We start from the raw sequence: 27,624 nt of genomic DNA, 5'->3' as shown, positions 1-27,624 counted from the left end.
AGTATGTTTTCACAGGTGCAAATATTTATATACGTACTTTTTTCAGGAGCAAGCACAAACTGAGCTTCTGAGAAGACCAAATACTTCCCCATCACATCAGGCTTGTAGCCTTGAGCCTAACAGTACGTGACTGTAGTAGCGACTGTTTTTCTTACCACACTGAAATGCTTTCATTTCAAACTGAATATTGCATTGAGAGCCCCACAACCCAGCCAAGCAGAGCAGGGGCTGTCTCACTTCTCTTGGACTCCAGCTAAATAGACTGAATGAGGAGTTGCGTTTAATCCCTTTCAAACATTCAAATGAAACACGTTTATTTGCTTCTTATCCAGGTTAGGACATATTTCCCTTAAAGATGAGTCTAATGGAAATAGTGAGAGATTTTTCATCAGCTTCAGTGAAACCCAGGATTATACACAGTACACAGGGGAAGATTTGCTTTCCGAAAAGAACATCCTGCAATTCCAATCACTTCATCATGAGAACATAACATACCTCCTTATTATCCACCTGCATGTTCTGAGCAAATTACTTCTTAAAGCAAATTGAGTTTTTTTTTTTTTGTCCCTCCTACTACTGTTGGAATTCTTTCCCAGACTTTGAAATCTTTGGTTTCTAAAACCTGAAACCATTATCATTCTTTATAACAACTGCTGCCATGGAAAAAAAATGTTTTGGATTTGCTTTGATAGGTGGATACAGATTGTTTTCTTAAGCTTGTCCAATAGCATGAGCCACACATCAAGAGTTTATTTTACTAAGACAGTGTTTTTATCAGAACTAAACCAGGAGTTCTGGATAACCGAACAATTAATCCTTTCTCAACATTCTTGTCAGGCTTCAAATCACCACCAAAACAGCTAAACATTTTCCCACTGTGAAGCAACAGGCATCTGACCAATCAAACAAACTACCACAGTAAACTCACCCAGTTTTCGCAAAAGTTGCCCAGTATCTCAGCATGGACCGGCTTAGGATTTCTTCAGCTTTGGTGTAGTTGACTCTTCTTTCTAGGGGCAATCCGAACACAAACTCAATCTCATAGCCATGCATCACTCCCATCCACTCTGGCCAAGGGAGCTTTGATGATCGATGTTCAAAGAAGTAAAAAAATGCCTTGTGTCCCAGTTGTGCAAATTTTTTGGTGAATTCTATAGCAGGACATATTATGTTGTAGTCACCAACGATATCATCCATGGCATCACGGTAATGTTCTGGCTTCTGCTCATTTTCCCAATCTGTGTACTGAAAAATGATTGATTCTATTGCAAGCTGGCTTGCTTCTGGGAAGGACAGAGTTAACGTTGCTTCAAATTCTGTTTTACTGATCAAGCCATCACCATCCTTGCTGAAGCTAGGGACTCTATATGCTAGAAATTCTGACCCTTCATCTTTATTAACACCAACTAAGATCTGTGTTTGTTTGACAAGGCCGTTCTCAATCAACGTTTCTGGCATGTCTGTGAGAAAATCACCATCCACAGTTGGACAAAAATATATTTGTAAAAGAGGGTCATATGTTAAAACTGAATTTTCATTCTCCAGTATATCCTTTGGGTCCTTGTCTTGGAGGCAGAGAATTAGTTCTGTCTCGTTGCTGGTGGGACACTGGAGCTGTTTAGCTAAAGCCACTGTTCTGTTTCTGGCTTCAGCTGCTGTTATTGCAGCCCAAGGGGCATTTGCAGATCCACTTTGCATGATGGCTCTTGTGAATAAAGCATGGCTTTTCGGAGAAAGGATATGGTAGCTGACAGAAGCCGAACCAGCACTCTCTCCAAATATAGTCACGCTCTTTGGATTGCCTCCAAACGCTGCTATGTTCTCCTGGACCCACTGAAGTGCCAGTCTTTGATCAAATAAACCTGCATTTCCAGGAGCTTCTGGATTTCCTGGCAAAGCCAAAAATCCTAATGCACCAGTCCTATAGTTCATGGAAACTACAATGACTCTTTCTACCCTGGCCAAAAACTTGCCATCATAGACCGGTAGGGAAGTTGACCCAGCCTCAAAACCACCACCATATATCCACACCATGACAGTTGCATTCTTGGGTTTGGGAGAAGGAATCCATACATTAAGATACAAGCAGTCTTCACTTAGGTTAGTTTTTGGATTCCACATCTCTGTTCCAGGAAATCCCGGATAAGTTGTATCTATAAGCTGGTAACAAGAGTTCGCATGTTTTGTGGCATTCCAAACATCTGACCACTTCTCATGAGGTTCTGGTTTTCGAAATCTCAGTTTGCCAGTGGGTGGCTGTCCATAAGGTATTCCAAGGAAGGCTGTCACAGTTCCCCCCAGCACCTGCAGGTTCGTCCCCCTAACTCTGCCATTCCTGGTTGTAATGATGTCCTCTTCAGGCACTACCTTCCTGATGAACACATACAGGAGAAGAAGCCACATAAGAAATTTGGTATAGAGACCTGTACCATTTGTCCAAATCATGATGCCTGAAGCACAGGAAGAAAAGAAATTTAGAATTAGCATTGCAATGTATTAGTACCAGAGCCAAAACTGTTTATTCAAAAAGGGTGTAGGTCAGACCAAAGACATTGAAATTAGTATGGTGCTGCTGCACAAAGCTCAGCAATGTTGAACAATAAGTTGTTCTTAGTTAATTATGTTGCAAAGGCTGTGTTTAGTATTTAGCATTTGGTACAGTGTTTCAGAAAAATTCTGTCCTTGAAAAAACATAGAACTGAAGATTCCAGACCAGAGAAGGTGAAGTCATAGAAGCAAACTCTGACTGCTTCAGTTAGCTTAACCACTTGCATTTCCACCGGCACGATGAGCAGGACACTTGATGATCTGTGATGGAAAATGCCATGCCCGACTAGACAATACTCTGTTAGACGGTCCTTCGGCAATTTGTATTCTCAAATCAATAAAGAGCAATAACAAAGATCACCAGACACATTTTTCCACACATAAACTTGCATCCCGTAAACGATGAAAACGGGCTTGAAGTCAAGTTTTAATCCAAAGATTTCCAGGTCCACAGAAGTTTTGAACTCTATGCTTGGGTCACAGAATCACAGAATGTCAGGGATTGGAAGGGACCTTGAAAGCTCATCCAGTCCAATCCCCCTGCCGGAGCAGGAACACCCAGATGAGGTTACACAGGAAGACTACCACAGATGCCTTGGCTGAAGCAAACCATTGAGATGGCATTGCTATAAACCTAAAGCCCTGGGTGATTTCATTGTCCTACTCATACATCTCAAGATCAGAATGTGTTTTCACAAGTACATAAAGTACCTCTGTCAGTCCATCAGCTCCTGTGGGTGACTGCACAGTCAATAGGTACAACAAGACCTAAATGAAACATTTCTTACAAGTTCTTTTTTCTCTAATGCAACTTAACCATCACAGTAATGACAAGTAGTCATACCTCTGCTACTTAGAATGAATTATAAAATTCTAAAGAGCAAATGAGTGTTAATATATATAGGTGATGCATAATAATTTAAGTGTGGCCTGGTCTTTTCTTCCTGAGAACTTTTTAAAGTGATAATTAATATTAAAGGTAAGGGTACAGATGCTGATTATGTATCACATTTAAGCATACTATTAATAGTAGTCCTATTTACCCCAGACATTTCAAATATCATAAAATATCCCGTATTTTCCCTTTCAAAGTGAAAAGTCAGAGAAAAGACTATTTGCATAAACACATTTCTATGGTTTACATATTTGAAAATGCTTAACAAAGCTTCCTTCTATTTTTTGCTTGTTGCCCTGTTGTACATAGTGTACTCTGTCCTACCACTTTAAACAGGCCATTCTTTGTTAATGAGGAGCACTTGTGTCCTTAAAAGGAATGAGGCTAATTGCTGTGGGAAGTACAGCTGTGGCCTAATCTCAGCTCCTCCTGCTTGTTTGCTTATTCTTGAAAATCAACTGAAAAAATGCAAGAGGGGAAAGGATGATTTCAGGCAAAGAGATTCCTAACTTTGAGATAGCATCAAAAGAGCAGAGAGGGATCTTCAGAGATAATATTTTTAGCATTTCTATAAACAGATGGAAAACAGAGAAATTTTACAAAACATCAACATTAAGCTTTTGTCTTTTAATAAAAAAAAATAGATAAGGCGGTGAATGGGAACAATAGACTTCAGAGCTGGTGTAACACTCCACCTAACCTTCAGATTGCCTTACAGAAATCTGCAAATACCCCCATGTCTACTAAACTTTAGAGATGTGTAGGAGTCAATCTGGATGACACACGTGGTCCAGCAACTCCTGAAGAGTTTGAGTGAGCAGAGGCTCCCTCCAGCATCCCTCATACAGGAGGCACACATCATTTTGTGGCATTTACCCTGTTTTACCAAAAATAAGACCTAGCCCCAAAATAAGCCCTAGCGTAATTTTTCAGGATGCTCAAAATATAAGCCCTACTCCAAAAGAAGCCCTAGTTACAGTTCTTTAAAAAACTCTGTTTAAATAGTGTCCAGACAGCTATACATGTAAAAAAGTAAGCATCTTTTAGAACAAAAATTAATACCGACCCTGTCTTATTTTGGGGGGAACAGAGTACCTCCTCTCTCTGTGTGCCAGTCATTTTTTTTTTAAATCTTCATTCATTCCCATAATAAAATCTTTCAAGAGCTGGGTGACAAATGTATGTAAAGATTAGCTCGCTGCAAAGCTCTCACCACATCTCACAGCCAGCCACGGCAACCGGAATGAGAAATGTAAAGAGTAGGGATGTATAATAGTTGGGTGTGTGTGCACCCAATGCACAGCACTGGGAGACGGGAGAAGGGATTTCTATAAGTCCATCATTTCACTGTCTTTTTTCACATAGTTCTAACACACTACCCAGAACCGAAATACAACAACAAACTGGAAATAGTATTTCAAACATAGTGTCATTTCCTTCAGAATGACAAAGAAAAACAAGACATTGAAGCTCGTAAAGCCTTAATATCTGAATAGTAATTAAAATTAATTCACCTCTCCACTTTCATGTTAATTGAAAAGGAATGGGTTGGGAGGAAAACACTGTAACATTGCAAAACACAAAGGTATAACTTTTGACCCTGAGAAGTTTAAGACACGAGTTTTAGGAAGAAAAAAAAAAAAAAAAAAAAAAAAATTAAATTCTTTACATTTTTAAGTAGCTCTGCAAAAGAAAATGTGGCATTTTAAAGAAAAATCTTGCAATAGATCAAGCTTGAAAAATGCAGAATTTTTGCACTATGTAACAAGAGGACTTGTCTACTCTCAAGTTGCTTTGCTAATATTAATAAAAGTAGTGAGTGACGGAGGATTATTATTACACCTTGAATGTACAGCAAATATTAAATTTAATAAGGTTTTTAATGCTGCATTAATACAAACTCAACAACGTAAAGCACACTGAGCAAAACAAACATTACTCAATAACTACTACGAGAGTAAAAGGGTCAGAAGATTCCTTTAGCTCATCAACCTTAACCCAGCAGAGATACATCACATAATGTATTTGCACACTTTAAAAAGCTGCTTCTGTAGTAGTTTCCTCCAGCAAAAGTTAAATAGACTATACTTCTGTATTCTTATTCAGCAAAGGAACACAATTTATCTCAATGATTGCTCTCTCTTCTTGCAAATCTTTACCCAGCCAAAAAAATCTATACACAAGACTATATAACCACTGTTTAAATAGAAAAGATGGTTGAATTAGTAAGTGATTTCTAGTTCAGCTTAATTTACTTAGCCCAGGATCCCCTAAATAATACCAAGGTCTGATACACACGCCTGCTTACTCGTTCCATTTGCAGAGCAGAGTGAGTTTTCCCAAGAGAGCAACAAATGGGCAGAGCGTAACATTTTAAAAGATCACAATCCCCGTGCAAATCAAGCTGAACTGTAAATTATCCCGGCAGAGAGAGAGGCGTAAATAGAGAGTCACTTACCCCACTTCTATTACAAGAACTACAAAGTTTTTAAGAGTCAGGGTCTTTGAATACTTGAGGGAAAATGAAGGGTGCAGCTGCTGCTTTAAGCCCGTAAATTGGACAGTGCTGACATTATAATCAACTGTTTCTGACACAGAGCTCGCGAGAGTTGGCAGCAGCAACTTGATCTGCAGGCAGCCGTCCCTTCCGACCCGACATCTGCCCAAAGGCTAATGGTCTGGATGTGGAAATGCTACAGAGATAAAGGCATTTTGCAGAGAACTGGGCATGAGCCCCTACAGCAAACGGAAGATGCAGCGATTTGCTCGTAGCATGGAGAAACTATTTTATAATCTAGAAAAATAAACACAATTACAAGTATAATAAAATCCTGTCTGTCTTTCGTCTTGCTTAGAGCATCGATCTTACCGGTGCTTTTTTGCTGTTGTACAGGTCAAGATTAGCATGATTTTAAAGTATCTCAACCTTTCCTTTTTGCTGTAAGATAAGTAGTTCTTTTTGACTGTGGCAGATAACAAAGGAGTGTCTTCTGCACACACATGTCAACATCTGGCAAACGTCAGTTGCATTGCTTGACTCATGGCCATCTGTAGGCTACTGTGGAAATCTGTGTTGTCCTCTTCTGATGTTAGGTTTAAAAAATAGTACGCATGTGGTTTCACACTCTGTTTTCTCTCTCAGGTTTCAAGTAGGATATTGCCCATGCTGCCTAGTATAGCAAATATCCTCCTTTTCCTTGAACCTCTTATGTATTTTTTCCGCCAGAATTCGGTGCTCCAGGTGCAAAGCCAGTCTAATAAAGGCAGAACAGAGGAGCGGAGAAGATACATAAATTACATGCACACCCATTACAAAATATCAAACCCACATCTCTGAGCGACCACGTGAAGCGAATGGCCCCCAGCAGCATCTGCTCACCAACACTGCTCCAAAAAAAGCCCCAAAGTTTCCACAATTTAAGGTTTTCCTCTGCCGAGAGCCTTTGCTTGCCCCGTTAGAGCTGAAGACAATTACTTCCTCTCTGCTTAATAATCAAACTCCAGCTCTGTTTCAATTACACAAAAGCAATATTTGGTAATGCATAGAAGAGGAATAAAGCAGAAATAAAAAGTGTGAAGTTTATAGACCTTAACATAGAGACTACCAATGATTTTTAAAAGCTAGCATGTGAAATAGTGTTTTAATAGAGAAGAGCTCGAGAAAGCGTGGTCATTTAGTTTTTCCCAGTAATTTTGCAGTCTACCTTTAGGATCAGACATTTGAAAGGTACATTTCCAGGGACTAATCCACTGGAGAGAACATGTCCCAGTCTAAAACTAGACCAGGTTTTAAACCCCTACGCTTTTAGTATTGATTCGTCCAATAGAGTTGCTAGTTGGGGATTCAGAATTCTTAGCCAAGATTGTTATGCTTGTAATGTGAATAGAAATACTTAATAATAAATAGCATTAATTCAGAATCAACTCTAGTGGCAACTCTTGCTGACCAAAACTTTCCAAGCGCAGTTTCCTGCAGGAAATGTTAAGTTGTACTCTTTAAATTAAGGCAGTTTGCAATTTTCTGATGTATTCGCTGATTTTGTCTAATGCCTCATCAACACTTTTGGAAACATAGCCAGGTGACATGCATTTGCTTCATTTCCATGACATTAGAGCAATGAATTAGAAGCTCCAAATCTTGTTAGAGGCCACTTTTAAACAGGGTTTATCTGATGCTTATGACAAACGATTGTAATCTCAACCCTCATCGCTACCTTCAGCAGTAGGGAAACAGCAGGAGACTCAAACCACTAAGAATGTTTGTGTCCTTATCTATTTTCCAGCATTGCTTGTGTTGTCCTTCATCTGCTGCCACCACCACCCCTGTCCGCTCCCCTTGACCAAGGCACCTGAAACAGCCTCCTCGGAGTCAGGTACACTTAATAAATGTGAAATGTGGAGCATTTCTGTGGACCCTGGGTAAGTGAATAAACTCTCTCAGTTTATTTTGGGTGGTAGGAAACACCAATTACAGCCTTGGAGCTACCTGGAAGCTTTCAGGGAAGGGGAGCATTAGAACAGACTGTTTAGACCATTTTACTTCTTAACTATTATACTTTAGTCTAATCTTAGCCTATTATGCTGTACTTTTTGAGAAAACTAGGCCGTCTCCTATAATTTTTCCTTTAATTAAAAAATTAACATATAAATTAAAGTTTCGCCACTGTGTGCTGTGAGAGGAAACACTTATTTTAGTTATTACTTAGCTTACTAAAAATGCCTGCAAGAAATTTAGAGATTAAATACACCTAATGCCTTTAGTAATTCTGGGTAGAGTGGACATTTTCTCAGTTTCCTTTGGGAGCTTGAAAGGAGGTACAGAGCTGCAGATAGAACACCATATATACCTATGTAAGAACACCCTATATACCTATATAAGAACTGTTATACATACATACACATCTAGACGTAGATATACTGGTATTTAAATATGTCTATCCATCTAGCTACTTATTTATACTACTTTATTTCTTTTGAGGCCATGCAACATTTAATGTGTACGTATGAAATAGATCTCACACTAACATAAGAATTTTGATAAGAGAGACGTCCAAGTCTCTTAAGAAATGAAACCAAAGCCAGCTCTAGGAAAGACTGGCATTTAGTGGTCTAAGAAGCTTAGAGAATTTAAATACCATGCATTATAGAAATATTAAACATTTCTGTTATGATTTTGTTCATTACTAAACCGCCCTTCAGGGTATTACTTAAGCATATGCAGATGTTTACACTTATTAATGTCCTAAATTATTCATATTCTGGGTTATCTTCAAGACTTACCTAACAGAGCTAAGAAACTTGTGGGCAACAAAAGTGTTTGGAAAAAGGTGTATCTCAGATATTTCTAGTGAAAAACATGTGCCTTTCTCCCAAGGTGCCCTCTGAGCTTTGAAGGTCTATTTACACGTGGAGAGACTCGTTCACCAAATTTGATCCTGCCCTTCCAAGCCATTTACAGCCTCAGAACGAGCAGCTGAGCTCCTGTAAGGATAACTGGGCTGAAAAGCTTTGCAAATGTCACTTCACAGTAAAGAATATCCCATATGAAGTGTGTGCATGCGTGAGGAAATATTTACATACTAATGGTATGTAAAAGTAGTGAACATTCTTATTTGTTTAATTGCCGAGAGGAAAATCAAAAGGCAAATTATAGCTAAACTATATAAAATGCCATTTGTATGAAAACGCGGGGAGGTTTTGTTTTAAACTCCAGCCTTAAGCTTCCTTAGGGGGTTCAGCCGTCTCTGATCCCAGGCTGAGTTTTCATGCTGAGCATCTGCGTGACCTTGGCTTGAACCTCTGGGAAAACTGCTATGGTGTGAGAAAAAGCTGTGAGGAAAACACGTAAACTCAAGCTGTACGAGACACAAAAGGTGAAATTGCAGACAGGGGTAAGATTGCTGAGATGGGGCCAGTTTGCAGTTCAAGGACTCTGAGCGAAAACCACCAAAGCTGCAAGCTGTGAAATTTTCAGGTAAAAAACACAGATGACAGAATCTCGGCAGCAGTAAGAAACTACTGATGCTCAGCTTTGGGGCTTTCATTCACATTATTCTACTGTGCACATCAGGAAATAAATCACTGCCTTTACTTTTGAGGATACCCTGCTTGCTGAGCATCTTTCCACAATACTTACTCAAATACAGTGGCCTTGTGAGGTGACACCTTTCTCCTCTTTCTGCATTTGTTTTGCAAATCTCATACTTGGTACTGCACACAACACCTGTGTACACCCATGAATGTAAAACAGGGACACCCTGAACAAACCTTGGAGACAATTTAAGCGTCACTCCAGATGATGGCAGCTGGTGGTCAAACCCATCTGAAATTCTGTTATTATGCTGATTTTTCAAATCAGCCTCAATCCAGAGGAGCTTCCAGGACTAGCAGAAGTTCCCAACAATATATCTGAAGGATAATTTGATGACATTAAGAAAGGTGTCTTAGATACATACCATGAAAATGAATGCAGATTTGTTAAATATACAGAAGACACTAACACTCATATAAGCCATTAAACATGATTATATTTTCTTCTTATTGGTTCAGTTATGATCCACTGTACCTTTTTCCTCATTACTCTAATTATAGTTTGGCATAATTTCCTCTTTATTAGCACAATTATGGTCTGTACTTTTACAAAATTCTTGTAGAAATCAGAGTCAATAAGAAAACAACCAATGAAAAGATGAAGCTATTATTATTATTTCTTTTGAATGTTCACATGCTCCTAATTCCTTATGGTACTCTTACATAGCTCAGTATTTTGTCTCATATGGGGATCAGATTCAATAAAGGAAATAAAAAAGTGATTAGGTATACACAATATGTCTTGCATGACATTATTACAGCCTGGTCTTTAGCTTGTAAGAAAACAAGCAAAACTGGAGTGTCAGCAAAGAGCTGAAATCTTGTGTAAACATGATAAAGCTAATTTAAGTTAGGTTTTGCAGATTTCTGCAGAAGATAAATTAATTGACAATATAGCTGTTTTCCCTTTCTGTTTCTTATGGATAGTAAAGCTCTAATTGTTTAAAATTATGTAAAGATACCTGAATAACCAAGCTTGCTTGCAGTTAATCATCTACTAACAGCAGTGTGAAGTTCACAATAAGAATACATCCTTTCGTACCCAAACCTTTGTGAATAACTAAGAAGTCTGATGGATAAATGAGCTCATTTGAATCTGTTAAGTAGAATTTGCATCTATAAGCTCTTCCCAGTTCTTCCAAATCTCATTATTTATCTTAGGCCTTATCACTAATATGATCCTACGTATTTCAATTTCTGCACCCACGAGAGACATGCACACGTCTAACGAAAAACACTGTAGAGATGTTCAGAGGTTTAGCTTAAGCCACTACAGTTTTCAGATTTCAATTTCATCCAGCATGTTAGAAATAGGAGTGAAGGAATTGAGCCTCACATCAGGACCTGATGGGACCTGCGGGTGGGAAGTTATAGAGGAAATAAGTTCACCATGCCCTAGTCCACTTGCCAATAAGTGGGTCACAGCACCTGTACATGTCACAACTATGGATTTTAGTGGAAATAACTAGATGTTTGCCATGAGATAAAAATTTGGATCCACTGGTGCCCTGTTGTTGCTTTGCAGGGGTCTGAAGGACATGGGAGAGGATGTTTGAGAAGTTACTGCAGCCCATGTGCAGTGAAGGCAGCTGGGCTGAGCCTTTCCAATGACTTTGATCAAGTGGGAAGGCAGCAGCATCAATGTTGGTCAACGTCAGGTCACACATTTTATTTTCCCTTGTTGTGACGGTATCAGAGCAAAACTAAACAACATTCTAAAGTCATTTTTCCTTTATTTTCTGTAATTCACAGCTGATTTGATCTCTTTACCTATGTGTTTCATGGAAGAAATACAACTTGGGGAAAAACAGATGATTCTGGAAGAGGTTGTGCTTATTTCATTAGCACTGTGGCACAACTCACATAGGCACAGACTGACCTCTGCCATTGGGTCATACCTAGAGACCATTACACTTATGAAAGCTCCACCACTGCTGGTCACTGTTGTGGTCCGACCAGAGCACCAAACATCCCAGTGACTTTTTAACAGAAGGCCCCTTCATTCTGTGGATGTGCGAGTGTTGCGCGATCATGAAAAATCTCATTACAAACATCTGTGCAACTTTATTTAGGAAGATTCTGTGATTGGTGAATATCAGGTCACTCATCACACTGCCAGCTGCTTGAAATATAGAGGTGTCAGAACAGGTGGCTTAGTGGTAGAGTCAGGTCTTACTATATGTCTATATATTAAGTACATAATATTAACTTACAGGTAATGTGATGTTCAAAATACGGTTCTTAATATGAAGTTCAAGGATATAAGTCAAAATATTGGGGGCATTTTGATTCCAACAATGTCCTTAAAACATTGATAAAATATAACTATTAGAAACATTACTTTATAAAAGGGTAGAATTATTCTTCATCAGTGATTTTCACTAGTCTATTGGCAATATATTATTCTCATTATTATTTTGCCTACCCAGATTCCTGATGGATACATCCACCCCATAAACTCAGCTTTTCTTCTTTTTGGGTTGTTTTGGTGTTTTGTTTGCTTGGTTGGGTTTTGTTTTTGTTTTTTGCATCAAGGAGATCATACAAGCCCAAAACAACACTGACTTTTCCCAGTCTCCCTCTCCTTACCATGTAGCAGCATTTTAAAAACAACCCATAAGTGTATTTTCCCTTAGCAGGGGTTGCAGGAGGTTGACACAGGAAAGGAAAACTTCAGAGTACAGACAGAGAACACAGCACCATGAGCAGACCTGCTGGACCTCAGCTGGGGACAAGAGGAATTTTTAGCAGGAATGTTAAGATTCTCTGCTCATTCTCTCACTTTTGCCTGAAGGAAGATTTAGTATGAACTACACCAACAGTCCGTAACCTGAAATGCTTTCTATTTAAGTTATCAAAGCCAGAGACACAGGGAAATTAAAAGATGTGCCCAAGATCATACAGAAAACTGAATGCATTCAGACACCCACAACCTGAAAACACCGCTTTTCTTGGTTTGTTTGAAATCCCACAGTTTTATGGCTGCAGTGTGGTAGGTTCTCTCTCAATGTATTATTAAAAATTGAAGACATTTTTGATGCTAATCTGGTATAAAGACTGTATTTCCACCCATTTTCCACAGTAAACAGAAGTCAGCCCTTGGGATTTAGAGGCTGTATTTTCTAAAAGTCACCACAGGCAATCATCAAAAGAAGTTACTGCAGAATTCTCCTGGGCTCCAGAGCTGGTAGATACACCATGGGGAAGCAAAACCTCTTCAGAGAAGCAAGTCCAAGACCTGCCAGGAGCCACCACCACAGCTGTGAATTGTTCGTGCACAATAATTAACCATAATAAATGTTGTAGTGAGGATTTGGTCTGGAAATGGAGTTAGAAGGCACAGGGAGAATAACAGGGCACAGAACCCTGTGCCTTCATTTCGGTCGAAGCAGCAACTTCCTTGAAGTGGAAAAAAACCCACAGGCAGGTGCTGCCAAGCGAGTTTTAGTTTTATATGATTTGCCTTTTGGTACCTATCCTGCACGAGCACAGCTTTAATAAAATGTCAGTCTATTTCCCAGTGCCGCTGGAGGAATAAAGTGCAATGGCTAATACTTGCTCAGTGAAAACATTCAAGTGATTTTAATTTTCATGTTTGTGAAAATAAATAAATTTAAAAAAAAAAATCCCATCACCAGCTGACGAAAACCTCAAAGGTTTTGAATGTTGCACAAAGAGATGTGAGCGCCTATGGTGTTGCCTTTCTGATTAAGCACACTTGTACTTACATCAAATATGAACTGTCCTTGGTGAAAGAGCATTTAACAGCGTTTAGGATTTAACCATGTAAAGAGTGAAAGGCAACTTGCTAACACTCCTATGCTGCCTTTTCTCTCCTCCTCCTTTTATTCCACTCCCTCAATTTTTAGTCAGCTATTTGCAATGTTTCCAAAAAAATGTGCAGTGATGTTCTTCCACGCAGAGCATAAAAAAAAATAAAACAAATAGTTTTTCTAATAAATGTTAACAGCAGCTATAAAACAGCAAAATAAAATAAGGAAAACAATCAGTGAAAATCTGTATAATTGAGTATTGGTGCATGAAATAGGAAAAGAAGCTGAATCAGAGGAAACCTGGAAGCCATTTCAAGAGAAGATGGGCAAAGAGGAAAATTTATCAAATGTTTCTGAGTTAATTATACCAGACCAGACAGAAAACAAGATGTTTGACCGAAGGAAATGTAAGCGAATGGATCCAACTCTTTTCTATTCTTCCTAAATTATCATCCTTTTGGGTTTAAGTGATCCCAGTGTGCCATCATGCAAATGATTTTAAGCTAATGCTGAGACAGATGTTTCAGCAATGGGTGCCTGGACCCCAGGGATTTAGTTTGTGTTAAGCATCTGATTCAGTCTACAGGATCAGTCTAGAGCTTAGGCAAACTAGGGGTGGGAAAAAGAAAGAAGTAGCCCTGCAGTGTGTGTACACCACTGGATCCTCAGAACTGGCTCTTTAATTGCTTTCACCAGGCTGCCCTGCCTGCCATGGGCACCTCCCTGCGCCAATATGCTCACCCAGAAATGTCCAAATCATCCCTGGAAACAAACCTGAAGACCACCTGGTCAGCAAGCAGAAGATGGGACCATGCACAACTAGTACCTACCAGCCTTCAGAAGGGAGTCAGAGGAAATCAAAATAAGCATTTCTTTTGGATAATCAAAGAAACAGTCAATAGAATCAATACAAATAAGCAGCTCCAAGCTCTGGTTACATGGGTTTTGGTGTCTGTTCTGAGGACCAAGAATTTGTTATCCTTGAGCAATCCACACTAAACATGGGGACAGTCCCTCCATAAGCAGTTGGAGGGATTTTTGAGCTTGTCTTTTGGTACCTCTGGCATTCTGGATATGAGATAGCCATGGGACAAACTATCAAAGGGCTGAGGGTTTCTGTGTATTAAGCAGAGATTTTCCCTCTTAACCATTTCTTTCACATATGCAGAGTCTACATAATTTCTTGTTGCGTCTCAATAGTTATTTATTCAATAAAATGACTGAAAGCCAGAGAGATTGCCTCTTCCTCCTCACCCAAAGATCTCTATAGGGGAAAATACACCCTACTATAGCAAACAACCTCACTTTAATAACAGATGTGAGAGTCACCGAGTATAAGATAACATCAAGTATCTGCTGGAGATGGTAGCAACACCGCAGTAAATGCCCAATCCAGTGATGATAACCAGCATTTGACATAGCAAACATCCAAAAAACAGCTTTCATTTACAGATTTGTGGCACTTCAGAAATGAGTGTTACCTCTGCCTCATTACTGGGCTAAAGATATTTATCAAGATCTCTTTGAAGTTACTATAGGGAAAATTTATTGTATATTTACACAGAGTAAACTCCATGGCTGGAGTTTCAGTCACAATCAGGACTTTTCATGTAATGGGATGTGCAAGCAGATGACCTATGAGCAGCCTTAATGAAAACAAACAAACAAAACCACCTTTCAATTTAAGATAAGCAGCATCTGATGAAAACAGAAAGATGGACACACACTGAAAGCCACGAAGCAACATTTGTCAGCACATAAAGCAAATACCCACATGAACGTCAGACAACAGAAGGTGACAAAGTTGTGGGGAAGGGCTTGTAGGAAGCTCCTTGCCATGCACTGAAGAACACAGAGGTGTTTGACTAAGACAGGGTCAGCCAGAAATGAAGTCTGAAGTTTTTGGCAGGAGTTGGCATCTCAGCAACAGTAAAAAGAAGAGGTAGACTGAGGGCAGGCACTGAGGACAAGTCATCCAGACTTGGAGTTCAAGCATCTGCCTGCTAGCTCCTGTTGTCCCCATGGTGCCTCAAAGTCACATGGACTAAGCCTCATCTTTGCTCACATTAAGTCAGTTTCTATAGATATTTGGCATGGAATACAAGATAATATCAGTAAAAACGGAGCAGTTAACACGTGGATTTTTAGCACTGTATAGAACATGCCTGGCATTACTTTAGTGCTGGAGCAGGAAGGGCTCAGGCGTTGTCACGATGCGACGTGCCAGTGCCCACCGCAGTTATTACCCTGTCCACCTCGGCCAGGATGCCTTGAGAGTTTCTCCACCGGACAGCTGCTATATTACATCATGTCAGTGCACAGGATAGAGCTATTAATGACTTCTAATGCAATACTCTACATCCTGACAATGCATGCTATTAGGCGGTTCTTAATCACCGGATCACAGGTATTGATATAGCAAACCCTAAGAGCTCTAAAGACGTATGGTACCAAAGAGTCCTCGCCATGTATACAACAGTATATAATAAAACCATTAGGCAAAGACTCTTATTTAGCTCAAAGGAAAATTATGACATTTCAAACATGGGCATCCACAAATCCAGTGTGTGCTAAAAGAAATCCAAATTTTCATTTTCCACGTGCCTACGTATTCTTGGATTAATGACTGTTACAGCCAGCTTTTCAAAAATATAACAAAAACTATCTTTGCTCATTTTCCTGGCAGACTGCTTGCATCACTTCAATTTAGGAAGCAAACCCTTTTTACAATAATCACAGACATCTAAATGAGCCAAAAATGGTGTTTATTTTATTGCTTTCCAAATTTAAGCTGACCTAAATAATTTAACATGAAATTTGTAGCAATGAGAATACAATTTGGTGGACACATATGGGAACACATTAAGCTTTTACTACAGAATTGTTACTCTGAGTAAAAGATGATTCACCCTCTAAATGTACTGTAAACACTGATACAGCTCTCACTGTGGTGGCACAAACCGTCCTGTGGAAACGATACGGACTCTTCTCTGTTCCCTCCGTTTCACATGGGAAAAAGAACCACAGAATGGACTGGGTTGGAAAAGACCTCAGAGATCATCCAGTCCAACCCTTGGTCCAACTCCAGTCCATTGACCAGATCATGGCACTAAGTGCCATGTCCAATCTCAGTTTACAAACCTCCAGGGCCAGCGAGTCCAGCACCTCCCTGGGCAGCCATTCCAATGCTGACCACTCTCTCTGCACAGAATTGCTTTCCCATCTCCAGTCTCAGTTTCCCCTGGCAGAGTTGAAGCCCATGCCCCCTTGTCCTATTGCTGACTGCCTGGGAAAAGAGACCAAGAAGCTGTTTTCACCCAAACATGAAAAGTGGGTACATGCTTGTTCTCTGAGGGGGTGTTTGGTACCCATTGTCAAGACTGGCAGATGTCCCTAAGCAGTATATTAAATTGTTGCTGACAAATTCTATTGGTTAATATTAAAATATGGCATAACTTCACCAAACATTAGGGGATGCAGAGTGGAGGACCAGTCCCATCAGCACTATCTGCTCCAGTATCACGTCACCTGCCTGTGATTCAGTGGACTATAGGAAAACATTGTGAGCAACAGGATTTAGTCTTTGACCATTTTGTCCTCTAATTCAGCACTCAAGGAAAAGAAAACAATTCATTCATTGTTTTTCCTGCTCTACCCTTATCCAAAACTCTTTGTACATCTCCTCAAAAATATCTTCACTGGTCTTCGAAGTGTTTTATCCTATTTATGTAACAAAGTATTTCCTCCATAATAAACTAAAGTAGAATAATAAGCATTTTCTTAAATTTCAACACACTTTACATTTCATATATATTCAAACACATTACAATAAATTAAACTTAAGTGTAAGTTTAAATGTGCTGTTCATATGTCCATGTGAACTAAAGTGTTTTCTTGCACCAGGTTTGTAAGTCATACAGCCATCAACAGGACTAAACTACAAACATACAGCAATGAGAAACCTCAGCATTTACTTGTGACAAGTAAAGAATCTACATTACATATAAGAATCTCCATTGCATAAAAATAATGCTACTTTTTGGTTCAAAGCACTTCATCCTTTCAGTGCCTTGGTAAGCACCTATTAAGACACCTTTTCCCTCAAGTGCAAACCCACACAGGTTGGGATGAAAGGTTCTTTCTATCAAGTTAAGCAGGAGTGAGGAGTCTCTCTTCTGACACAGCCTGAAGAATAAATACTTGCACAGTCTCAGGACCAGCCTCAGCATTGGACTAGCACTGTCTTTCTAGTTACATCTAGCGGCTTTTGTCCCGTTCTGTACGATCAGTAAATGAACTGAATATGTAGTTTGCAAGAGTTTTGTTCAGCAACCGCACCAGTGCCAGCTGCATCACTAGTAATAACATAGCCCGTCCTTCAGAATCAAGCAAAATAGAAAATGTAATTAACTTTGTTTGAACATTCTATCTGAGCACATTCGGCACCCTTTTCATTGCACTGCCACATCAGAAGATACGCTCTGACCAGCATTTCATACCCCGAAGACACAGAAAAAAGAGAATAAATATTATTATTTCTGTTTGAATACTCAGTCTATGTAAATGCATTATATACTTTGCTTGGCTTCATCATAATAGAAAAAGCAAATAAGACAAACTTGTATTTTTTGCTGCGCACACTTTCCTTTTGTCTTTTTTTTCCCAGCTTTTGCATAGTGCATATTGCAAGCTTCTTTTTAGTTATATGCTTCTAGCTATTACCTTAGAACAAAAATTCAGACACAGCCAGCACAAAACCACATGAAATGGCTCATCACAGCGCTGCCGTCACAGCACTGCCTCGAGGTTTCAGAATCATAGATGCTGGAAAGGAAGAGACCTGTTAATTTATCTTTTTGCATACATCCTTGCAGCCTAGTCTTTTCTACTTATTCTGAAAACCTCAGGTACAACAGTATTTTACAAATGAATTAATGAAAACCAGGATCAGTTCTCTACAGGCAATAAGCTGGTTTCTGGGGAAGCCCTGTGTTTTCTTGTGCGGATACTTGATCTGACGCATTAGAATAACCATAAACCACCAGGTTGTGCTGTTGCCCTTAAGCAACACGCATCACCACAGAGCTACGTTACTGTGCTCATCCCATGGTTGTTCTTCAGCTGGGAAGACCCTAAAATCCCAGAAAACCAGAAAGAAAACAAGCCTCAGACTCATTTTCCTTTTGATTTTACAGCTCAGGATTTTCCACAGGACTTTGTCTCGCTTTGGAAACCACTGGCAGTGTTTGCTGGCTGTGGAATTCAGGTATAAACAACCCATCTGCACAGGCTCAGGATGCAAACACTGCAAAGCTGATCCAGGAGTTGATGTTGCACTCAGTACAATTTCCAGTAAATGATCTATTAATGTTTATCACTACAGCTTATTTTCACTATTGCGTCTCCCCCCCACCTACACAGACTGTTTCAGTTTTTCAAAAGTATTTACTGTTTCGAAAATCAGGAGTGTACTGAGGAGAGAGATCTGAGGATGCCTTGAATAAGCAGAGATTGATGAAGATGCTGGACATCAGGTCCGTTTGCAGTTGGAATCTCAATGCTGCTTGCTCTAGACTAACCCTTTGAACCTTATGAGCACCTCCGGCATGTTGGACTAAACCGTAATTTTTTCAGAATATCTGTCAGATTACCCTTCTATACCTGAACTTTTTCTTGTCCTGCTAATTTCTAAATAGATTTAATTCTTTCAGGTTCCCCATTACAGAATTTCTAAGTAAATCGCCACTAAAAAGAACAGATAGGCCTTTTTCTACAGGACTGATCACATCAGTGATGCGACTCAAAATTACTTTTCCACTATGTATGACTAAAGAAATATGTTACCTGCAGAGAAGTAATACCATCTTCCATTAAATAACAGAACTGTTACATAAGAAGAATGCATAAGAATCCTCATGCTGGGTGAGACCAAATGTAGACCAACAAATGTCAGGGAAGTTTGCAAAAGTAAAGTGGAAGAACAGGCTAAACATATAATGTTTAGCCAGCAAAATTGAGCCTCAGTCAGACGTGGTATTTTTCTATCTTATGGCCACCCAGAGGTTTTTCTTTCTTGAATTTGTTCAGGAACTTTTTGTGACCTTGTAAACATTTTGCATCCGGAACATCTGGCGACAAGATCCATTGCATAAGTACATGAGCCGTGGAAAAGCTTTCAGTTTGCTTCTGAAGTCATCACCTGCTAGTTGTACACCAAATAAAGAAAACTGGGCTAAGATTCAAGGCTGGATCCTGATACTTCCGCTCATAAAACCAGATAATTAGGGAAGATTGGTTTTAGGAGTTTATGACATGAGGGACAGGACCACCCCACAAGATTTCCTGGTTTTTCTTACCCTGTAAAAAGACAGTTAATTTCATACTCCTCAAATTAATATAAGAAGTAGAGGTATAAACCTTGATTATCAGAGGGACATGATGTAAATCTTTCCTACACTCCCCCCTGTAAATTACCAAAAAACCCACAGAATCAAAACCAGGAACCCAAGTCTTTAAACGTAGGTAGAATAACTCAGAGATGATTTAATTTAATATTAACTCACACGTCATTAAGTATTTGGGAATATTTAGAAGCGAATACCCAGTCAAACCTTTTGGGATAATTCCCCAGCTACTCTTCAACTTCTTGCTTGGTGATGGAGCAGCTTCTCCACATTCTGTGCTTTGCCTTTGATGGATGCAACACCTACAGTCTTGTGTCTGCCCTCAAAGTACTCCAGAAAAAAAGCTTTTAGCTGTGCTTAAAAAGAAGAGGGGCAAAGCCTCCTTTAATTCACCTCAGTGGGAATACACTGGATCAGGAATCATCCAACACAAGAAATACAACTCCGGTTATTCAGCTCCCAGTGGGGACCTGGTACCATCCTGGCTTGTGGATCACACCGGAGTTGCAGATGATGTTCTGCACAGTCACTTTCTCCCCTAAAATAGTCCCCCAAAGGATGCAACCAGATTTTTAGCTACTGAAAATCACAGTAGCACTATTATAGAATGCTTCCGTACCTCTGTTTAGCTAGGATGTGAATGTGTCCCTTCAGAAATCAGGTAATTGTATATTGCAGATTTTCTTCTGTCTGAATTATTGAGGAGCAACCACTACTATGTCAAGCCCAATGTTTCAGAAGAGTTGAAAATGTGAATATAAAACTCCGGAACATTTACAAAGTCAGGAAATAGGGAAAAATCCCTCATGCTTGGAAAGGTTAAAAACCTTGCCCCACAGATCTGTTCAATGCCAACAAAAAGGTTAAAAGCAAACCTGAAGAGGTCATTCAGTTGTCATTTTAGAAGGCTTATGACACAACCCATCACCAAAGCCTCTTATGGAAATCTAAAAACTACAGGGTAAAAGGTAAATCTAGGCCATGGATTAAAACCTATTCATGAGATATAGAAAACAAAGAAGAAAAAGATCTAATGCTTGACATACAGAGAAGTTAATACAGAGTGCTTCAAGTCTTACTGCTGGGACTCATTTTTGTAACTTTAAATCCCTGGAATAATGCAAAAAAAGTACTAGCTTACCCAGCAAATAGTCTGCACTTCTCTGTTGCAATAAATAGTCCTGTTTGCTTGGTTTGGATAGGGCTCCCAAGTCTGTGCATTTTAATTGCAGCAGCACCCACAAGACTATCAGAGGAAACTTGATCTCAATGTGGTTACACTTCAGTAGAAATGTCCCAAGGGGAGAGTCTGTGTTACTTGTGATTGCTCAAAAATCAGAACAAAGACTTTTTTTTTCTTTTAAACCAGCCAGTAAGTCTGGAGCTCTGCAAAGCAGATAAAATTTATTTCTCCCTTAGATATTGAAAAAAATGTGGGACCCATGCTGCTTCTGTGGAAATCATTGGTATTATGTCTGAATGAACAGCATCAGTACCAAAAAATTCAAGTAAAATCCATCTTAAAGGTTTAAGTTATATCATGGATGCATGCAGATGTTCAGCACGGAAGTAAACAGTATGGATTTCATTTTCCAGTAAGTGTAGCCAACTGGAATCACAGGATCACAGAATCGACTGGGTTGAAAAAGACCTCAGAGATCATCCAGTCCAACCCTTGGTCCAACTCCAGCCCATTGACCAGATCATGGCACTAAGTGCCATGGCCAATCTCAGCTTAAAAACCTCCATGGCCGGTGAGTCCAGCACCTCCCTGGGCAGCCATTCCAATGCTGACCACTCTCTCTGCACAGAATTGCTTTCTCATCTCCAGCCTCAATTTCCCCTGGCAGAGTTGAAGCCCATGCCCCCTTGTCCTATTGCTGACTGCCTGGGAGAAGAGCCCAATCCCCCCTGGCTAGAACTGCCCTTCAGGTCGTTCTAGAGAGTGCTGAGCTCACCTCTAAGCCTCCTCTGCTCCAGACTGAACAAGCCCAGCTCCCTCAGCCTCTCCCCGTAGGAAGAAATGGTAGATGAAGTTTCATGCAGATGAAGATCCATGAGTCTACCAACACAGACACTAATGGATGCAGAGATGGTTGTTTAAATCTTAATCATCATCATCTAAACAATAACTCAGTAAAAATCTCTGCCTATTTTTCAAAAGCAGCCAAAAGTGGTCAATGTGTTGCAGACGACCGGTAGCAAAAAAATCAAGTGCAATTAAAAAGTTTGCTGTTATTTCACATCCTCCTGATTTTGAATTCACTTTCAATCACAGCACAGAAAAACGTGGAAAACATTCTGAAGAAGCACAACTGAAATGTCTTCGAGGCAGCAAAACCTTTGAAAAGCGTAAAAGCAGTTTTACACATGATTCTGCCCTTTTTTTCACCAGCAAAAGTCTTTCAACTGTGCAACATCTCAAAAGCTGAAAAGCTACCATGGTCACAATGATTAGAGAAATCTGACTCAATTATCCTGTGCACATATATCAAGATAAAAATACTGAGTACAATGAATACTCGGAGCTTAAATTGATTAACAGTCAGTTCAGCCAAAAACTTGTCTTCGTGGTGTATTTCATAATGAGGCATCATGGCAGGAGGAATTGGCAGAAAACAAAGTTGAACATTTAATTTCCATTGTCAGCTGATGAAGCGATGATCTCAGAAAAATCAGTTGCCTTACGCCAACGTGTATTGATATACATGACTATGTAATATTTGCATTTGTATCATGAATAATGATGCCTATTATATACTTAAATATAGGTTTTTTTCTAAAAATGTGATTGAAAGACTCTCCAGCTTACATGGTACAGTTTCCCTTTTGAGTATCATGTAGAAATAAAGTCAATAGCTGTATTTTATTTCAGGTTGTGTGTGGCTCATACAAAACACTCACCTTCTATTCTCAATAGAAGATTAGCAGTTATTAAGTCTTACTGGTCCCTGTGGAGGAACTGATGGAAATCAACAGCTGATATCCACCTACAAAGGAGGTCAGAAAGTACCCCTGAATTTTATTTGTATTGGTAAGGATATCTACAATTTTTTCAGTATCTCCTTCTCCTTCCCCTTGTTCTCAAATACACGGATTAAGGTAAGGCTGAGGATACCGGTTTATTTTGTTAGAAATTTAGCATCTCAATTTCTTTAGATTCCTCAGTGTTATACTTAGCTGATAAGAACACAGTTTAATTGAGCTGGAAAGCCTATTAACTGTAAAAATCCCAAAAGCCTCTGTTTGCTGAAGCAGGCTCTCAGCTTCTGCCCGATTTTTTTCTTTTTGAACATGTAATTTCACAACACGTTTTTTTGTACAGCAAAATTCCTGAAGACTTGGTACTCATCATGGCCAGACCTCTTCTGTTATAGGAAATTTTATGTTATTTAATTCATTACTTTATTAAGTATAATCTTTTAGCATAATCTTGCCCACTTCACTCCTAATAGAAGAACATTAAACAATTTCAGTCACTTGTGATTATAAATCTTGATCCCATTTCCTGAATAAATGTATACAAAATTATTTGTATTATGAGCATTACAATTTCCTGTTACGATTCCCCCACTTGGATATTTCTGTGTGGTTAAATTTATAAGACAGGAACAACTGCATCAGCTATGTCATTTTTCTAAGCTAAGCCAACCTGTTTCAGTCTGGCTTTTTGGGGTTAAGAGAGAACTTACTTTCCCCTCATCATCCAAATAAACCTTGTCCACCTTGTCCCTATTTGAAAGCATCACTCTTGACGCAAAGTGATCCAAAATATATTCCTCATTATTAGCAAGTACATCAATATGTTATTTTTCATGTCTTATTTCCACACAGCTATTCTGACGAAACTATTCCAGATTAACCACAGCTGTCGAATTCTACTGTTTGTCCCTAGGTGCGTGACTTGGTTTGATTTGACATTACAAAACCAAATAAGCTTGCATGATAGTTTGAGATAAACAAAAATACAGAAATATTGGAAAGTCCTCTGAGATGTAAATTCTGCTTTCCAGCTATTCTGCTGTGTTTCCCTGGCTACTCTGATCTGGTACAGGGCTCGCTATCTCAGTTCCAGAAGTCATCAACAAGAGCAGTAAACTCTGTGCTGGTAGCTGTGTTATTACAGTCTTATTTGAAAAAAGAAACTGAATCCACAATGTTTTCAGCATTGCAGAATGATGTGCTTATTTGAAAATACAATCTGCACTTTATATTCCCCAGCCTATCACCGTTCTAAAACTTCATCTCATTTCTTTGAAATCAGTCTGGTGGAGAGCAGTCCATCAAAAGAGATAGAGCCGAGATATAAAAAAGAGAAATAAATACTTTTGGAAAAGTAATTATTCTACACAGAAAGAGAAGGGCACTGGACTATTTGGAGTCATTGCTTCTGCCTTCTTCACTGGGTTTACAGCACACCAGGTTCTTCCCTCTGGGTTCAACAACCCCGTCTATTTTGTAGCTTTGTTTTGGGGTGGGTAAAAAATGAGGAAATAGAATTTCTTGAATCAGAGAAACTCTGGGAACAGGAATAAAGCAGCAAAGGAAATAAAAGCAGGGCAGGTTGTGCAAAGTAGGGCTGGGATGACATGGAGCGAGACAGGAGCATCAAGACCTTGTGTGTTATTAGTAAGTGAGGTGGTAATTCAGTATCATCACTAGGTGGTCTGTGAATGATGTCTCTCTGCATTACCCTAAGACAGGAGTGGTTTGGTACCCAGACTATAATTTTTTCTCCTCTTTTTGTTCTTACAGCAGCTTTGCACCACTATTCCCCTCTGCTTGGTACAAATAAACTGCTTTGGCTTGAGATGGGAGACCAATGCATTCCCTTCCCACAGCATGCACCCACAATACACACCCCCCCCTCTCCTTCGAAACTTCTTCAGATAATTTATCTCTTCAACAACCTGCTTCGTGTAATTCCATATGGACTGAAAAGATTTTCAGGGGAAAATACAGCCCAATTAAAACCAGCCACATGAAAGTTGCTGTATAACAGTCATAGTTCTGCCAAAGAAAAACACGTGTAGAAATGAAAGACTTTCCAAAGGTTGTACAACTAGGAAAACCTGGGAACTTTATTTTCCAGAATTCTTAGAAATGCAACGATTTACTGCTCTTGCTCGCTAGAACAAGTATGCAAGTTAAGGTAGAAGTGCAGAGATGTTTACGCAAAGTTTGAGAAGACAAAGGAGCCCAGGGAGCCCCGAGCAGCCTGACTTCTGCAGGATCCAAAGACCTGAACACAAACACTGACAGTCCACAAGCAAATCTGTGCAATGAGATCAATCCAGCAGGAAGGATGCAAAGATTTAACTAACAACTGCTTCGGGATCACACTTGTTAACCAGCTTGATCACCTACAGCATCGCCCTCACTACTCTATCAGCTACCTATTAACTTCCTTTGTGCCACAGCCCATCTCTTGTTGCTGCAGGTGCCATCCAAGAGACAACAGGCAGGGGAGAAGGGAAGGAGCTGAGCACAACTCGTGTGTGCTGAGGAAGCCAAAGAAGGAGCAGCCACTTGTCTCGGCTTCAAGCAGCGAGTTGTCAGCCACGTAATGTTAATAACTGTAATTTGTAACTGCGAAAGCTCCAGGATATCAGCAGCGCCTTGATGAGCTGTGACCAAGGATCAGCTGCAAATCACCGCCTTGTGCTGGAGGAGCTTCCCCAGCCCAGAAAGTCCACAGCCATTCCAATATTAAAAAACAACTCTTTGGAAAAGCACCGTCAATCGATGGTAAACTTCAGCATCCGGGTTTTGCTAATCTGCAGTGCCAAGAGAAATACCTTTGAAGCATCAACCTTATTGCCAACTGTTGTGTGCAAGCAGACTAGCAGGAAATCAGCTGGGAAGTGTTTGCTCTATTTCTTCTGTTTATAGCATGCTTTGCACAAAAGACATCTGACAGCATTGTCAGCTAAAGAGAAATGGCTGCAAACTGCGGTGTAATTTTAAGTGCATTTATTATGGCTGGATTTTTGATGATTGGAAAGTTCCCAGTGGGATCCAGGAGGTGCAAGCAACTGACATTTAAAACATTTTAATTTCACCTTGATGTCCTGATAACACTTTAAAGAGGAAAGAGTACATGCAGCTTCATTCCACACTGATGCATAATTTTATCTCATTCTGTTTACTCAACCTGATGCTAATTCTCACTCCAATATTACTGCGCAGTTCTAAGGCTGACATTTATTTCTTTGACCATGATAGATTTTAAATGATGTCTTTTCGTGCTAATTCCTACATCAGTCCCCTTTGCACAGGGGCGACCCCCTGTAAGCTGGGTACAAACAACCCCCTTGCATTTGCTTTTCCATGTTGCAAGAGTCACTGGGTGCCCCCCCAGTGTGACACTGAGGTGTCTGTGACCTCTTTGTGGTTGTCCAAGATGAGATTATTTATCAGTAAAATATAATAGTAAAGTATTGCGATATATTTAACATTCACCTATAGCGCATTTTTGCATTTTCAATAATAAAGGGTACAGAAGGGAAAGACAACATGCTGGTTTTAGCCATCAGTAAATAGTTAATTCTCTCCCACAGAGGAGAACCCACAGTTTCCAGCTTAACATCATTTCTCCATCCTTTGCACAGCTCAAAGCACAGGGCAGGGTACACCTAGCAACATCTTCCAGGCTTCGGGTGCAATTCAGTCCGTTTTCCCAGCCCCACGCTGTGGGATTTGCAGGTTTGAGCACCCAGCAGCTCCTCTGGTCCAGTGCCAGGGACAGAGCGGACAGTCCAGAGTCCGGGACCAAAGGACACCCAAGCACCTGGAGCCTCCCAGTGCTGCTTTCACCATTTACCCCTAAAATGTCAGGTCCATGACATCGACGACAAATTAGCACAGAAACGGGGGGAGGGAAAGCAGCACTTATTTGATTGTTAATTCTAACCCATCTAAGCAAATCAGCGCTTCCACCCCTCCCGTTTTTAACGCTCTTTCACCTTAAAGGGAAACAAAAAGAAAAGACCAACCTCAAAAGCTGATTTTCCCGTCTTGCTACTTCTTCCTTGTTTTTCAGGCCAAGAACCAACTACCAAGTAGTCAAACTACTTACATCCGCAATTGCTCTTTACCCTGCTGTCAGATAAGCTTCAGGTGAAAGAGCCAGGAACATCACATGACTCACAAGGTATGCTGCTTTTTATATGTAAATAAAGTACTGAATTAATGACACTTTGGAAAACAGCTGAAGGAAACACATTTCTGCCCAGCTTTGTTTACACATCTGTGTGTTTCCCACTTTGCTGAGACCTTTACCTATTATCGCATGTTTTTATAGCTGCTGATAGGACCGGAGGTTTTTGTCTGCTTTGAAATTCTTTCCAAGATCCATAACAAGTAGATGCAGATCTAATGTTTTTTCTTTAATTTTTCGCAGTTTTAATTCACAAGGTCGATTTGTCATTTGAGTGAAATGTGCTGAATTCCACGTTGCTCTTATAAAGAAGCATTAAAACCTGATGTAATGTTGGAGTAGTCATCCAACTCATTTATTCAATGTTCATGCCTGGTATTACTTGGCTGCGTGATTGTGGGATGTCCATTCATTTCTCAGGACTGATAAGTGGCTTTGTAATTCTGGTCAGATGGCTGTTGTGGCATTGAACTGCTTCCTTTTCCACTTCCAGTTTTCTGATGAAAACTAAACCTGTGTTTTGTTTTAAATGGTATTTTCTGTGAGTATTATAATGGCATAAATACCCTCAATTTTTCCTCCAGAAATAAAATACCTGAAAAAGAATTCAAGTTGAAGTAACTCCACTGTTCAGTTCTCAGCAAATCTACAATGTTGTCATTTGATTGTATCCTCAGTCCTGGATGTATTTGCCATCCGCATTAGAAACTCTTAAGTCTGAGCCATTTATGTCCCGAGTTTTGGCCACTTAAAGCA

At 39.7% G+C, this 27,624-nt stretch overlaps 1 protein-coding gene across 2 annotated transcripts in view; it reads right to left on the bottom strand.

The window, feature by feature from the left end:
• The window catches only part of BCHE (butyrylcholinesterase), a 50,595-nt gene extending 23,827 nt beyond the window's left edge, over positions 1–26,768 (bottom strand). Inside the window, exons 1-2 of one of the 2 annotated variants that reach the window (XM_071812735.1) lie at positions 26,705–26,768; positions 929–2,450 (exon numbers count right to left, since the gene is read on the bottom strand). In XM_071812735.1, the coding sequence (XP_071668836.1) occupies positions 929–2,445 (1,517 nt within the window). In that variant the 5' untranslated portion in view covers positions 2,446–2,450; positions 26,705–26,768. Of the gene's footprint in view, positions 1–928; positions 2,451–5,900; positions 6,078–26,704 lie in introns of those variants that run through there. The other variant, XM_065844956.2, reaches the window with a different exon arrangement.
• Between the last annotated feature and the right edge of the window lie 856 nt (positions 26,769–27,624).

Source organism: Patagioenas fasciata, chromosome 9, assembly GCF_037038585.1.
Source record: "Patagioenas fasciata isolate bPatFas1 chromosome 9, bPatFas1.hap1, whole genome shotgun sequence".
Lineage (NCBI taxonomy): Eukaryota > Metazoa > Chordata > Aves > Columbiformes > Columbidae > Patagioenas > Patagioenas fasciata.
Note: the sequence above shows the minus strand (reverse complement) of the source record. Positions and strands in the feature narration are given on the sequence as shown.